The 16,578-nt window shown below is 37.3% G+C and overlaps 1 protein-coding gene across 12 annotated transcripts in view; it reads left to right on the top strand.

Annotated features, from left to right (window-relative positions):
• CRYZL1 (crystallin zeta like 1) overlaps positions 1–16,578 on the top strand; it is a 36,098-nt gene that overhangs the window by 655 nt on the left and 18,865 nt on the right. For 6 of the 12 annotated variants that reach the window (XM_072806832.1, XM_072806835.1, XM_072806838.1 and 3 more), the window contains exons 2-6: positions 6,946–7,017; positions 8,699–8,776; positions 10,879–10,951; positions 13,785–13,829; positions 15,618–15,686. In XM_072806832.1, the coding sequence (XP_072662933.1) occupies positions 6,952–7,017; positions 8,699–8,776; positions 10,879–10,951; positions 13,785–13,829; positions 15,618–15,686 (331 nt within the window). In that variant the 5' untranslated portion in view covers positions 6,946–6,951. Of the gene's footprint in view, positions 1–6,590; positions 7,018–8,698; positions 8,777–10,834; positions 10,952–13,784; positions 13,830–15,617; positions 15,687–16,578 lie in introns of all 12 variants that reach the window. The other 6 variants (XM_072806834.1, XM_072806837.1, XM_072806843.1 and 3 more) reach the window with 3 other exon arrangements.

Genomic DNA, 16,578 nt, shown 5'->3' with positions numbered 1-16,578 from the left:
GCGCAGATGCTGATTCTGCAGGTCCGGGCGGGGCCTGAGACTCTGCATTTCCCACCAGCTCCCCAGGCTGCTCGTCCAAGGTCTGAGTAGCGGGGTGTTCAACTCAGCTCTGCTCAATACAAAGCGAGGCACTTAATTTTAAATTTTCTGGTAGCCACATTAAAAAAAAAAGTGAAAAGAAGCACGTGAAGCTAATTTTCACAATGTTTCGTTTAACCCAATATATCCAAAATTTATCATTTCTACCCATAATCAAATATTTTTAAATTGAGATATTATACATTCGTCTGTTTATTAATTAAAAAAGAATAAGCTGTACCCCGACGTGGAGCTTGAGCTCAGCAACTCCAGGATTTAGATGCACCTGCTCTATGGATGGAGCCAGCCAGGCGTGGCAATTCTTTTTTTTTTTTTTTTTTTAATCATCTTTGAAATCTAACGTGTGTTTTACCTTGACACCACATCTCAGTTCTGACTAGACACAATTCACATGTTCTTTAGCCACCTGTGGACTAGTGGCCGCTGTTATTGGACCCGGCAGGTCCAGATGATAGAGGTGCCCCCTGCAGAAATTAAAAGGTGTTAAAGCTCAAAGAGTTGCATGTCACCAAACCCTTTGCTGCTCTGTGAGATGGGCCTGGGAACTATTTTAGAGAGGTTCTCTGCCCAAATTGCAGAAATAATAGTGAAAATAGCCAGCACGTATTGAATGCTTATTTTGTGCCAGGTGTTGTACTGAATGCTTTGCTTGTGTTGTTTAATCTTTAAAACAACTGTTGGGGGCAGCCCGGGTGGCTCAGCGGTTTAGCGCCGCCTTCAGCCCAGGGTGTGATCCTGGAAACCCAGGATTGAGTCCCACGTTGGAGTCCCTGCATGGAGCCTGCTTCTCCCTCTGCCAGTGTCTCTGCCTCTCTCTCTGTGTCTCTCATGAATAAATAAATAAAATCTTAAAAAAGTAAAAAATAAGTCAAACAACCGTTGGAGGTAACTACCATGCTTTGTAGAGGTGAAACCTAAGGCCTGGACAATTAAAATTGAATAGCCTAAAGCCATTTGGCCAGTAAATAGAAGAACCAGAATTCAAACTCAGGTCAGTTTTGACTTCTAAATCCTGTCAACCACAACAGTGTATGATTATTGTTTTTTGATCAATAATTTCACTTCATTGATGTCTCTGCTCTAGTTTATAGCAGATGAAATGTTCAGAGTTGAAACAGAGAGGGTTCCCCCATACAAGGTTAATTTACCTACCACTTGGGGTGACATATTTTGGTAGTTTTACAAACACTTCATGCCATATTTTTTTTTCTTTGTTTTTTAAGTAAGCTCTAGGCCAACATAGGGCTTGAATTCAGGACCCAACAATCAAGAGCCACATGCTCTAGGAGCACCTTGATGGCTCAGTTGTTTGAGCATCTGACTCTTGATTTTGGCTGAGGTGGTGGTCTTGGAGAAGTGGGATTGAGACCCGCTTGGGCCTCTGTGCTCAGTACAGAGTCTGCTTGTCCCACTCCACTTGCTTCACCCCCTGCTTGGGCTCTCTCCCTAGCTAGCTCTAAAGTAAATAAATGAAGTCTTAAAAAAAAAAAAAAAGTCATATGCTCTACCAACTGAGCCATCTCCATGCTGTATTATAAATAATAAAAGATCACTTTCCCTGTACTATATGCTGAGCAGTAATGTGTCTTGATTCATTGGTGTACCTCTGTGAAGAAAAAGGATGAGAAAGCTTGGAAGTTGTTAAAATATTTCACCATGGAGTCACAGTGTTTTTTAGCTTTGTTTGTGGAAAAGCATTCTATGCTCATGAATTGGGAGAATAAACATTTTTTAAATAGTTTTAAAATATTTTATTTATTTGAAAGAATGAGTAGGTGAGGAAGGACTGAGGGAGAGGGACAAGCACACTCCGTGCTTCTTAAAGCACAGAGCCCAATGAGGGACTGATTACATCATCATTATTATTATTATTATTATTATTATTATTATTATTATTAAAAATAATGGTCCTGTGAACTTTACATTGAATATTTCAAAGACAACATGATTTTTCTAGGCCCCCCCGAACAGTACTATGCTAAGCTAAGGTGAGTTTTATGATTAGAAGAGCAAAACTAGGGGTGCCTAGGTGGCTCAGTCAGTTAAGCATCTGCCTTCAGCTCAAGTCATAATCCCTGGGTCCTGGGATCAAGCCCCACATTGGGCTCCCTGCTTAGTGGGGAGCATACCTCTCCCTCTACCCCTGCTCATGCTTGCTCGCTTGCACTTTCTCTCAAATTAATAAATAAAATACATTTTTAAAAGAGCAAAAATACACACATCTACATATCTACACATGCTAAAATATATTTTGCAAAATAATTTTTCTATTTTTATACAATGTAAGAAATACACATCTTGCGAATTATTTTCTCTTCATTGTGGATTTACTAGTAAATATTTAATCAAAATTACAATTCCTATTTTGCTTCTGAAGCAAGAAGTTGTTCTTGTTTTTTTTTTAAGATTTTATTTATTTATTCATGAGAGACACAGAGAGAGAGGCAGTGACATAGGCAGAGGGAGAAGCAGGCTCTCTGCGGGAAGCCTGATGCAGAACTCGATCCTAAGACCCCAGGATCACGACCTGAGCCAAAAGCCGACCTTCAACTGCTGAGCCACCCAGGGATCCCCTCAGAACACTTTTAGTCTGAAAGTGTAGATAAGGAATAATCTGTAGAGGTTTTATTTACAATTATTAATAGATGAGCTTCTTGAGGGACTAAATGTAGCAGAAGAGCTAATGGAGTTCATGTTGCTGTTATAACTAAGATGAAACCATTCAAAGTTTCTTCCCATTGGTTTTTTTAGAAATGCCTTTAAAGATCAGTATTTTTATTAACTGCTTTCTTGAAGTGTTATAGTCAAGTGTTTCTTCTTTCCATCAAAAATTATTTAAAATAGGTGTCTTTGGACTCCTGGGTGGCTTAGTTAAGCATCTGACTCTTGATTTCAGCTCAGGTTATGATCCCAGTGTTGTGGGATTGAGCCCTGTGTCACTGCCCCTCCGCCGGCCCCCCCAAAGATATTCAACTATTTTATCTTATATATGCAAATATCTTTACATTCAATAAAGATTTTATTAAATAGTGGACTAAGTGTTCCATTTAATCTAGACTACCACCTGAGAAGCTATATTATCCATTCTCTCATTTTCTTAGTGTTAAGAACTCAGCATTCCTTTTTGTGATCTGGAAAACAAGTAAATAACATTTCATCAGTTTTCTTCTGGCCACTTCTCTAAAAATACTCTTCTTTCTTCACTTTGTAACTTTGAGGATATTTTTCTTCCCACATGGCTTTTTATTGGACCAATTAAACATTACTTTTTTTCCCACTAATCGGGCCAATTTTAACTCAGATTTAGAGGAACCAGTTAGGACATTCTGACTAAAGATATCAACATTATTATGTATATAACATATGCTTTAAGAATACAGACAAACAGTTATCTTCCAGGGTCTTTGAAATTGGGGTGCAAGTAGTATGAGGCCCATGTGACTACTGATTTGGGGAACGTGCCATATGTTTTAAGATTCATTGGGCAGGGGCATCTGGCTGCCTCAGTCAGAAGGACATGTGACTTGATCTCCACGTTGTAAGTTCGAGCCCCATGTTGGGCATAGGGATTACTAAAAGAATCAAATAGGGGATCCCCAGGTGGCTCAGCGGTTTGGAGCCTGCCTTTGGCCCAGGGTGTGGTCCTGGAATAGGACATGAGTTTTATTCACTTGGCAGAATCTGTAAAGTAAGTTGGGCACAGTCTCAGAGAACAAGCAACGCCTGTACGTCCTGAGACGCACATGACCAGATGGTGTGAGGTCACACTGACTAGCTCAGAACGAGAGTGTGCCTGTGTTAGAAAAACGGGAATAAAGTAGATTAGAGACAGTGAATATGCATTTTAGACAGCCTTGAAACCTAGGCAAAGGGGGTTGGATCTAAAGCTGTAGGGACGGGCGCTGGGTGGCTCAGTCAGTTAAGCATCTTCTTTTAGCTCAGGTCAGGGTCCTGGGAGCAAGCCCCACATCAGGCTCCCTGCTCAGTGGGGAGTCTGCTTCTCCCCTTACCCCTTCCCCTGCTTGAGCTCTCTCTCTTTCTCTCTCAAATAAATAAAATCTGTTTTTTTTTTTTTTAAGATTTTATTTATTTATTCATGAGAGACACACGAAGAGAGAGGTAGAGAGGCAGAGACACAGGCAGAGGGAGAAGCAGGCTCCATGCAGGGAGCCCAACGTGGGACTCAATTCCGGGACTCCAGAATTATGCCCTGGGCCGAAGACAGGCGCTAAACCGCTGAGCCACCCAGGGATCCCTAAAGCCTTTTTTAATTTAAAAAAAAAAAAAAATTAAATTGTAGGAGGGGTGACTGGCTGACTCAGTTTGTAGAGCTGCGACTTTTGATTTTAAGTTGTGAGTTCAAGCCCTCCATTGGGTGTGGAGATAACTTAGAAGAATAAAATGTTAAAAAAAAAATTGTGAGAATACATAGCTTCTATCTCTGCTTAGGTCTTTCCTCTCTCCCCTGCCACAACAGCCAACACACTTACATACACATACCTGCAATCAAATGGTTAGAATTAACATCTGGCCTACCTCTATCTCTGAAACTAATAATATACTATATGTCAATTATTTTAATTTATGTTAAACTTAATTTAATTTAAAAAATTAATGTCCCCCTCAAAAAAGAAAAAAGAATGTCTTAACAGGATAATTTGTAAAAGACCCAAACTGGAACAATCCAGTGTCTGTCTGTAGTAGAATGGATAAATAATAATTTTTTTAATTTTTTTTTTATAAATAATAATTTAATCACACAATAGAATATAGCATAACAAGGGTAATAGGGCAGCCCCGGTGGCGCAGTGGTTTAGCGCCGCCTGCAGCCCAGGGTGTGATCCTGAAGACCTGGGATGGAGTCCCACGTCAGGCTCCCTGCACAGAGGCTGCTTCTCCCTCTGCCTGTGTCTCTGCCTCTCTCTCTCTCTGTCTGTCATGAATAAATAAAATATTAAACAAACAAACAAATAAATAACAAGGGTAAAAACTGAACCACAATATAGGAAACAGCATAGATGATGCTCACAGATATAATATTTAGAGAAAGAAACTAGACGTGAAGGAGTGTGATTTCACTTCTGTAAACCAAAAACAGACCAAACTAATCTGTGCTGTTAAAACTTGGGATGTTAAGTGTCCTTAGGAAGGGAAGGTGGTGACTAGAAGGGGAACAAGGGAACTTCTGGAGTTCTAGTGATGTCATGTTTCCTGACGTGACATGGCCATGTTCACTTTTCAAAATTCAGTAAGCTATACATTTAGGATCTGTGAACTTGGGCTATATGTATTTTATACTTCTATAAAATTGACATTTTAGAAAATAATCTTGCTGTATAATTATAGTTGACTCCTGAGCAGGTCTGAGATTAGGGGAACCAACCCTCTGAGTGGTTGAAAACCTGCATGTAACTATTGACTCCCCAAACACTTAACTACTAATAGCTTGTTGAAGGCTTACTGATAAAAACAGCCAACACACATTTTCTATGTTACATGTATTATATTCTATTCTCTTACAATAAAGTAAGCTACCAAAAAGAAAATTTTATTTAAAAAAATCATAAGAAAGAGAAAATACATTTACAGTAACATACTATTTATTTATTTATTTTAATTTTTATTTATTTATGATAGTCACACACAGAGAGAGAGAAAGAGAGAGGCAGAGACATAGGCAGAGGGAGAAGCAGGCTCCATGCACCAGGAGCCCGACGTGGGTTTCAATCCCGGGTCTCCAGGATCGCGCCCTGGGCCAAAGGCAGGCGCCAAACCGCTGTGCCACCCAGGGATCCCCAGTAACATACTATTAAAAAAACAAAACAAAACCCACGTGTAAGTGGACCTGTGCAGGTCAAATTCGTGTTGTTCAAGAGCCAACTATTATGAAAATTAAACAACTGTAGAATCCTTAGAGATGCTTCAACAGGTTCACAGAATACAGATTTAATACTTCCATTACATGGTTCAGGTTCATAAACTGATACAGAAGAATCAGGGGTATGATTTTAATGAGTGTCTTGACTGTTCACTTTTTCTTTTTAATGGTCTTTTTTTTTAAGAGTTTGAAAGCTCTGGGGCTCCTGGTGGCTAAGCTGGTTAAGCATTGGACTCTTGATTTCTGCTCAAGTCCTGTTCTCAGGGTCCTACAATCCAGCCATGTAGGCTCCATACTTGGCATGGAATCTGCTTGAGATCCTCTCCCTCTGCTCCTCCCCGCTCATGCTCTCCCAAATAAATAAATAAATCCAAAAAATAAAAAGTAAAAAGCCTTGAAATCCCTTCAGATGCCTCTTTTAGTAGTTAAAATTGAGTTCTGTGGCCCTTGTGAAAAAAATTTTAAGTACATCTAATAGTTTTTATTGAATAGCAAAGTGAAATTAAGCACTTGGTCACCTTGCTTTGAAAGGTTAAATGTTAAACCCATTCTTACTAAGATATGTACTCCGAGATTATCCTTTTATTTGACCACTTCCTTTTTTTTTTTTAAGATTTTATTTATTTATTCACGAGAGACACACTGAGAGAGACAGAGACACACGCAGAGAGAGGAGAAGCCGGCTCCATGCAGGAAACCCCATGTAGAACCCGATTCCGGGACTCCAGGATTGCGCCCTGAGCCAAATGCAGACGCTCAACCACCAAGCCACCCAGGCATCCCATTATTTGACCACTTTCAAGAATTATTATCTAAATAGTTTTATTTGAAAACTATGTGTAGTCATTTTATCTGTTGCCAGCATTATTTTTCAATTTTTGCTTTCATTTGGTCTGGGAGACATTTTATTTCATGCTTACATATATATATATATGTGTGTGTGTGTGTGTATGTGAATTTTTTTTTAGGTGACTATGAAAGGCTTATATTTTCAAAAGAGTTCTACAAATGAAGAAATAACATTTGTATTTCAAGAAAGGGTAAGAAAAATTGTTCAATTATTAAATGAAAAAGGTTACATATTTTCTAAAAATATTACATATTTTCTTTATGTAATAGTGTCAGTTAAGTTAGTTTGAATGGAACTAAGTGAGCAAAAATTACTTAAATGAAACTTACAAACTCTTTTAATTTTATGTGGAAATGGTGGTCCATGTTACAGTATAACCATACTTTTTTTAAAGAGTTGCTTCAGAAGAGTTTTTAGTTCCTCAGGGTGGTGGTATAAAACATATTAGGAAAACAGAACAACCTTGATAGTCTTATATGTTACAAAATTAACCCGACATATTCAGAATACCACAATAAAGTAAGTATTCAGATTGTAGCCATATTTCAGAAAATATTTCTCCCATGTTGTAAAATGAAAGAGGTAGAAAAGCATTGTTCTCCAAACCAAATTCTGAGCTTTGCAAAATTATCTCATTTGCTAAGTTCTAAATTGTCTCTCATTTTTGCCCACTTTAAGAATAGGTAATAACATTTTCATATACTGGTGATTGTTTCAAAGATTTGTAGCAAGCCAGAATCATTCCATGGACAACCTAGGACCCTAAACTAAGTACTATATTTATTTCATGGTGGTAATAAGAACGTCTAGATCATGGGCACAATCCAATTTTTCTATTATCTTTTACTAACTCCAAAATTAGTTAGGTCAGGAGTCAAAATCTCAGACAGCTTGAGTCAGGATGAAGATCTCAGAGATTTGATTGGCTCTCGGGAAGAATCGTGTACAGGTTCATACAATCATGGGTAAAATCTGCACATTTATCAGTAATATTGAATATCTTCCTAATATCAAATACTATCAAATCTGAAACTTAAAAAGAGATATTCCCAAAGTATTGTGTTCAAGTCAAATCAAGTTCAAGTCAAGTCAAACCATAATCTCTTTGATAGGTCATAGGAGGGGCTATTAGAAGTAGTTATTCTTCCCCAGCTTCTGAGCTAATGTTTGGGCATATCAGGAGTTGAGAGGAATATTTTAATTATTGGTGCCAGGATATGGTTGTTTGGCAGAAGTGATATTATATTTAATAAATAATACAAGTGAGTGACACTGAACACCTGAGTTGAGCAATTCTTTGCCTTTGAAGTTATATCTAGCTATGGGATAGTGCAGTAATTCAGATACATTAAGTTTGTATTTTGGCCCCAAAAATCCCATGGGATATGCTGAAATGTCTAAGACAGATGTTAAAAAGGGTAAGTTAAATAAGAGATACACAGGTAACACCAAGCAACTTCATTTATAGCATTAAGAAAATTCCAAAATCAGTGAAGGCTTTATGTTATGCATATAAGGATATCCCTGGATATGTGAAGCTTTGATGCTTTGAGGTTATTTAGATTGAAATTAAGTACAGTATTTGTTGCTCTCCTTTTTATCCTAAATATGTATTGCCTATGTATGTGTCCATATTCATCTCTATACATTTTTAAAATAACTATCCTAAGGCTTTTTAAATATTTTACCCCAAACTTCCCCTTCTGTTGTTTTTTTTATTATAATTATATACTATGGGATAATTACTTGTGGTTTTTTCACTTAAGTTAGGTATAAGATTTGTGGTGGGTTTAGTTTTGTTCAGTTATGTGTGACAATTTTCACAACATAAAGGTATGTTCTCAAAAAAATATGTTATCATTTGGTTCTAGGAAAATCTTCCTGTTATAGAGGATAACTATGTGAGACTTCAAGTTAAAGCTTGTGCTCTAAGCCAGATAAATACAAAGGTATGAGGCTTTTTTTTTTTAAGATTTTATTTATTTATTCATGAGAGATGCAGAGAGAGAGAGAAGCAGAGACACAGGCAGAGGGAGAAGCAGGCTCCATGCAGGAAGTCCAACGTGGGACTCGATCCTCGGTCTCCATGATCAGGCCCGGGACTGAAGGTGGCGCTAAACCGCTGAGCCACCTGGGCTGCCCAGTATGAGGCTTTTATTTTGACCAAAAGTCAAATGAGAGTTCCTGGTATATTTAGTGTACAAATATATAATGAGAACTGACTTCGGAGTGCCAAAAAAAATAACATCCTTAGAAGACTAAAACAGCTAGGGGAAAAAAAATGTAATGTGAATTTTTGTGTTTCTGTATTAAACTGTTATCTAGCTGAAGTCATACATTTTATATTATTACATGAAAATAGTTCATAAACTCCTTTACATTGTGAAAGGCTGAGAATTTATAATTAAGGCCTTTAAGAAATTACTTTTTTTTTAAGATTATTTATATTTATTTCTGAGAGAAAGAGAGCATGAACAGGGGGAGGGGTAGAGGGAGAGGGGAAGCAGACCCCCCTGGTGAGCAGGGAGCCCCACATGGGGCTTGATCCCAGGATCCCGGATCATGACCTGAGCTGAAAGCAGATACTTAACTGACTGAGCCACCCAGGTGACCCAAGGAAGAAACTACTTTTATAAATACAGTAAAAATAAAACTAGAAATCTAATCAATGGCTTATTAACTATTCTGTCGCTATTTCTAGTTAATGTCTTTAGGCAGGGTTCATATTCTTCATGTCATTTCTCTGTCTCTCTCTTGCTCATAATTACACATCCCCAACCTCCTACCACCCCAGTCATCAATCATGGTTGATATGAAGTATGTGAACAGTCTTTAAATAGTAAATAAGGTGTGGTTAAATGTGCCATGATAAATAAAGCAGATCCATTTACTCAGTTTTGTAAAGATTAATACTATTGTTTTAAAGATTTTATTTTTTTTCTTGTGGTTCCTACAATCCTATATCTTTAAATATGTCTGGCATATCAGTATTATTATAAAAGTGCAAGTGGCAGGAGCTACAGGTTTATGTATGCTGCCACTTTAAAATTCAAGCATTTAATTGGTTCAGAATCTAACAAAATACCTCTTAAAAAATAATTTATCCAGGATGCCTGGGTGGCTCAGCAGTTGAGCATCTGCCTTTGGCTCAGGACATAATACCAGAATCTGGGATCAAGTTCTATATCAGGCTCCCTGCATGGAGCCTGCTTCTCCCTCTGCTTGTGTCTCTGCCTCTCTCTCTGTGTCTCTCGTGAATACATAAATAAAATCTTTTAAAAAATAATAATAATTTATCCTTGGGGTGCCTGGGTGGTGCCATTGGTTGGGCATCCAACTCTTGGTTTTAGGTGAGGTCATGATCTCAGGATCGTGACAGCATGCCCCACAATGGTCTTCCTACTAGTCATGGAGTCTGCTTGAAACTCTCTCACTCTCTTCTGCCCCTCTCTCTCGTACTCTCACCCTCTCTCTCTCTCAAAAAAAAAATCTTTTAAAAATAATAATGGTAATCTACCCTTTTAAAAAAAAGAAACTCCAATCTGAAATTGTATGGCAGTTTCCTTTATGCATACCCATAGCTTTTTTCCACCTGCCCTTTACCTAAGACTTGTGAGAAACACACAGATCATGTCCAAAGATGTTGGAATGGAGACCCTCTTTTCCTCCATGACTACATCCCCTTTATTCAGCAATATCTTCTCCAAACTCCCTTCGCCCCACCAGAATGAAGTGACTAGTAAAAAGTATTTAGACTTTTGGCCATAATATCCTTTCATATGTGGCAAGTAAAATTGCTAAATAAAGGATGCTAGTGGTGATTTGAATAATAATACTAATACCTAAATTCTTCAGATCAACTAATTGTTCAGGCAACGCTTGGTTGCCCACCATAGAGAGAAACTAATTTTGTGAAGTGTTTTGCTTTGTCTTAACTCCAAAAATTAAATCATATTTGCTTTTTCTGTGGTCTAATTTTTGCTCTTGCTTTCCTTATATATGAGAAGAAACCAGGATTTATTCTTAACAATAACAGTCTGTCATGATTTAGCTTCTGACAGAAATGAAGATGGAGAAAGATTTCTTTCCTGTTGGGAGAGAAATTGCTGGAATTGTGTTAGATGGTAAGTTTACAGATGTAAATATCTATACTTACTTTCTAAGATGAAGGAATTAAATGGTAGCTAATTGATTTACCAGTTCATAAGATTATGTACACTTCCTCAGATGTGAAATATAATTATACAAAAATGTTTCCCTTTTTTAATTAAAAAGAAAAGTGGAACTTAGTGTTTTTCTTTTAATTTTATTTTTCTAATTGATGTCTTATAATTAAAGAGCTTATTAGAGTTTAATAAATATTTGGATATTATTTGTTTAAATCCATGAGTAATTATATTTGATGGAATGACCAACGTTGTTCTTTTTATAATGTTTACAAACCATAAGTAGGTTGGCTTTGGGCCAAAATTTATAATAATAGTAACTACATTCACATTCAATTTTTTAAGTTTGCCTAAAATTTAGCATTTAAAATCAGTCTGCTCATGCAAAAATGGGAAGAAAAAACCAGTAAAGTTTTATGATTGCCTTAAATAAAAAAAAAATAAGTTTTATTTAGTAAGTAATGGTCTTAACATGCAAGACAGCAAGACAGTAAGTCTAAGTATTTGAGATAATTTGTTTCTAAATAGACCTACTTTTCATATCCATTGCTAATAGGTAGTTCATGATCAATCAGTATGTTTGTTCTTTCTGCATATGTGAGTGAGTGAATGAGTATGTAATATGGGTTAGACTGAGTTTTACCTGTGATTTTAATCTGTAATATATTTGACTCTTTCTCAATGTTTTCTTCAGATACAGGTAAATCATAATTTCATTTCTTCTTTCTTCTTCTTAGACTGTAGGAAAACAAAAATAATAATTCTAATAGAATATGATCATTGTCATGTCATTGCATTCATTCATTCATTCACACCAGATATAGTGAGCATTTGCTAAGAGCTTCGAATATTAAATGAGACAAAGTCCTGCCCTCAAAGAATTTACTTCCTAGGGTAAAGACAAATACATCCTTATGAGCAGATTATTATGAAAGCTCAGAAGAGAGCTATCCAGCCCAGCCAGAAGCAACAGGAAAGGCTTCTTGGGTACTTTAACCAGACTAAGGAGAATTGTACTCAGCACAGAGGGTGTCATATACAAAGACAGAAGCAAGTGATAATCTGATGTTTCGTAACAATTACAGAGTTTGGTGTTGTCAGAGCAAAAGCAAAGTTCCGGGCAGGAGTCAGAGGCAAGATATTTGACAGCAGAGAAACAGTTTGTCAGGAAAATTCTCCTTCAAAAATAGCAGAATAAAAGATAGCAAACAAAATATTTTAATGATATAAACACTGATTCCTTATCTCCAAAATATGAGGCAGGATGGTAGACAAGGGCCAGAGCCATAATAAGCCTCATATGTCAGATTCGGTTTTAGGGAGATTATTGGAGTGGCCATATGAAGGATGCTTTTGAGGCTGTAGGCAAGAGGACTAGTTGGGTCATAGACTAACAAGCAAGAGATGACAAAATCCATAACCTAGATAGTGGTGGCAGAGGTGCATGTTCAAGAAATACTGAGGAAGTAACGTTAGCAGGACTGAATAATTAATGAACAGGAGAATAAAAGCAAGTAAGAGCCAGGAGTGATTTACCCCATTCTAGTTAAGGTATGAATTGGTGCCACTAATTGAGAAGGGAAAAGGATCTGATTTGGAGGAAGATGGTGAGTTTAGATTTATACTTGTTGAGTTCTAGGTACATAAGTGACATCTCACTGGAGAAGTCTATTAAGCAATTGTGTGAGTTTAAGCTCAAATGTAAGAGAGTTCTTGCTAGAACTGTGTATATTTGAGAATTGTTCCCATGTCAATTGTATATGAAATCAGAGTAGAAATGGAGGAGGACCATAAACATAGCCACTCTTTGGGAGGCAACTGAAAGGAGTATGAAGGAAGCCAATTGAAAAGGATCAGAGTGATCCCAGGAAGACAGGGATCAGCAGCCAAAAAAGGGAAAAGTATAATGCATCAGAAGCCAAAAATTTTGGGAGGATGGTACAGGGAGGGATCCAGAGAAGAGCAAACTGTGAAAAGAAGATTTGAAAGTAGGAATATCAAACAGTTGCTTGTAGAGTACCAACAAATGAGCTCTGGAACCATCTTTCCCATAGCCAGCCAAAGAGGCTACTTCCTTCATCTTCCTTCATTACATTACATTAGTCTCATCTGTTAACTAAGAATAATCATACCTATAATCATGAGTTAAATGTGATGAAGATCAAATGAGATACTGCAAGCAGGCATTCAATGTTTGGGATTTTCCTTTCCTTCTTGTAACTGTTTGAACAAAGATATTCTAAAGAATTGACTGGTGGTAGAGGCTTTTTCTCTACCATGTGCAGAGAAAATGTAATCATCATTTCTATGTAATTCTAAGAAGTTTCTTGATACCAGTCTGAATTATTTCTATAATCCCAAATTGAAGTAATTCTATGCATGACTCCTACCAGAGTCTGCCACTGTATGTCTTAGGTTCTGCACCTAAAATAATGGCAGGAGATTGGGCTCGCCACAGGAGGGGTGGAAGGCAGTGTAATCATCATAAGAGCTGCAGAGTGGATTATTTTCCTTTATTCCTTCATCCTTAGCAACACAAACATCATCCTCTGTGGTGTCAGCAGCCACATGACCCAAATTTTGTGGAGCACTATGTGCAGAATCCAGATTTGAAGTGTTCTATCCTACAGTCTTTATAATTGACCATCAAAGTGTCCTAGAAGTTCTTGGCCTTTTCTCTGAGTCAGTGACTTTTTTTTTTTTTTATAAACCCATGAATTTATTTTAGTAGTTAAGTAACAGTGGCATTTAATAATCTCACAATACAAATTAATTTTCTCTCCTCTTTAAGTTGGAAGCAAGGTATCATTCTTTCAACCAGATGATGAAGTCGTTGGTAAGTTATAATTTATAGCCCTATTTCAAGTCCTCTATTTTACTGTCATCTCTTCTTTTTCCAAGGCAATTATTAGTGTTTCTTGTGTCCCTTGCTTTGGATAGGATACATACAGGGGCGCCTGGGGGGCTCAGGTGGTTAAGCATCTGCCTTCAGCTCAGGTCATGATCCCAGGGTTCTGGAATCAAGCCCCACATCGGGGCTCCTTGCTCAGAGGAAGTCAACTTCTCCCTCTCCCTCTGCCTCTCACCCCGCTGTGCTTACTCACTCTTTCTCAAATAAAATCTTAAACAAACAAAAAAGAATACATATATCCTGAATCTGCTCACAAGTATCCACTGATGAAGAGAATTTGGAGTTAAATTCTCAATAGCAGAATATTTAAAACCTTCTACTATTTGACTATTGAACAATATGATAGAAAGATGACCATAGTTGTTAATGTGGTCCGTACAGCCTTTCTGACAGGACCCTAGTCTATGACTCGACTGCAAATTCTGGAACGCACAGTCACAAATCACCTGCTTGAAGACTGCTCACTGACCAGGCTATATGGAAGCTCCGCTCTCCATATCCAGCTTGCATTTCACAGAGCTGCTCCCTCAGTAATCTTGTAAAACCGAAAGTCCACTGGAAACCTTCAGATGATTGGTTATCTTAAAAACCCACAGTGAATACTATTCTCCCAATATATACGTATTTATATTATTATATCCTAAACAGTCACACAAACATATAAAATATGACTTTAATAATAGTCTTGAAAATTTAACATTTCTGTGTGGAAAATATTGTTAGGAAGATACTCACTTAAACTTAGAAAAAAATCAACTATGGTATGCTTGAAGTTGTTAAGAATAGCTTTTTATGGTATTGCCTTTGACTCATGTATTTTTCTTAGAGAACTTATTATTTCTGTCTTTTAAAAAAAATATATATATATATATATTTAAAGATTTTATTTGTTTTTTTGAGACTGACAGGGAGAGCATGAGCCAGGGGGGTGAGCAGAGGGAGAGGGAGAAGCAAGCACCCCACTGAGCAGGGAGCCTGACTCAGGCTCGATCCGAGGACCCTGATCGGAAGGCAGACGCTTAATCCACTGAGCCACCCAGGTGCACCTATTTCTGTCTTATTCATCCAAGAAGTCAATGACACTGTGTTACTCAAGATTCCTTTTGTGTTGTTGTTTTTTTAAAGATTTTATTTATTCATGAAAGATACAGGGAGAGAGGCAGAGACATAGGCAGAGGGAGAAGCAGGCTCCCTGCAGAGATTCCAATGCAGGACTCGATCCCGGGATTCTGGGATCACGCCCTGGGCCAAACGCAGACGCTCAACCACTGAGCCACCCAGGCACCCCTCAAGATTCCTTTGTAAGACACCAAAAATGAAATTGGATTAGCATAGAGGAAAATGGGATTTTACTAGAAGCATCTTATAGAATCAAACCGTGGGAAGGTAGCTGTGCATCAAGAACAATTTTAATGAGGAATCCAGGTGCCCCCAAATCTCTAACTTGCCTCTGTACATAGGACACCATCACTCAGGTCACAGAAGAGGGAGAAAAAGAAAGAGAGCATAGGCAATATAGCCTTCATGACAGAAAATGAACAGTCTGCTTCCCTTCCATACTTCTGAGGCCTCTCCCTTCCCCACACTAATAATTACTGGAATCTTCCTCAAAATTCTAGTGAACAAAATTTAGACTAATACTTACTGGCATCTCATTAGGAATGAATTCATTTATGGGATTGTTTCTGTTAAGTTTCTCCTGTCGATTTCCAGGAATTCTGCCCCTGGATTCTGAAGACCCTGGACTTTGTGAAGTTGTTAGAGTGCACGAGCATTACTTGGGTACGTGCCAGTCTTTTGCTGCTCATGTAAGTCTTACATCATTGATGTGTGGTGTTTAGTACCATCGCAATGTATTTGCATCTGCCTTGTGTAATAAATAGCCATTGGCTGATCACGTGAACACTGCTAGCGTATATTTAGTATCCATAAAATTCATATTCAGACCAAACAGCATATAGACTTTTAAATCTCACTTAGACTGCAGTGGTGAGATGTTTGAAAATTCATTTCTTCCTTGGCTCTGAAATTATATCAGAGCCTGATCAGAATTGTTTTTTTAATTGAGATATAGTTGGCATACAATGTTATATTAGTTTCAGGTGAAGAATTTTTTTTTTTTTTACTTCTTAGAAAAATAATTTTTTTTTACTTATTTAAAAAAATTCTTTTTTTACTTCTTATTCTTCATTATTAGTTGAAACTAAAAATATGTGAAATCTAGATAATATGTGCAGAGTCTGAGACAGGAAAGAATCAAGAACACTTGTCTTTGGTTTCTATTGTTAATATATTTTTAAGAGTTTTTTTAATTTAACTGAAATGTTAATTTTAAATTTCTCCTATAGTAATTTACTTCTTGAATATATAGAATAAATATAAATACACACACTTTAGGAAACTATAGTGAAAAGATGCTGCATCTCCTTAGTAATTAGGGAAAAGCAAATTAAAACCCGCTTCAGGATACCATTACTCATCCACGTGATTGACAAATTTTATCAAGTCCCCGCTGAGCCACTGGGGCTGCCCAATAGTTAACTTTCTATAACAAGTTATTTTAGGGGACCTAGTTAAAACTCAAGCCTGAGAATCCAAATGAAAGGTTTTAGTTGACTCCATAGTTACAAGGTTCTCAACGAACAAGTGAAATAAGGCCCAAGGAAATTCTGGT

This window comes from Canis lupus, chromosome 30, assembly GCF_048164855.1.
Source record: "Canis lupus baileyi chromosome 30, mCanLup2.hap1, whole genome shotgun sequence".
Classification (NCBI taxonomy): domain Eukaryota; kingdom Metazoa; phylum Chordata; class Mammalia; order Carnivora; family Canidae; genus Canis; species Canis lupus.
Note: the sequence above shows the minus strand (reverse complement) of the source record. Positions and strands in the feature narration are given on the sequence as shown.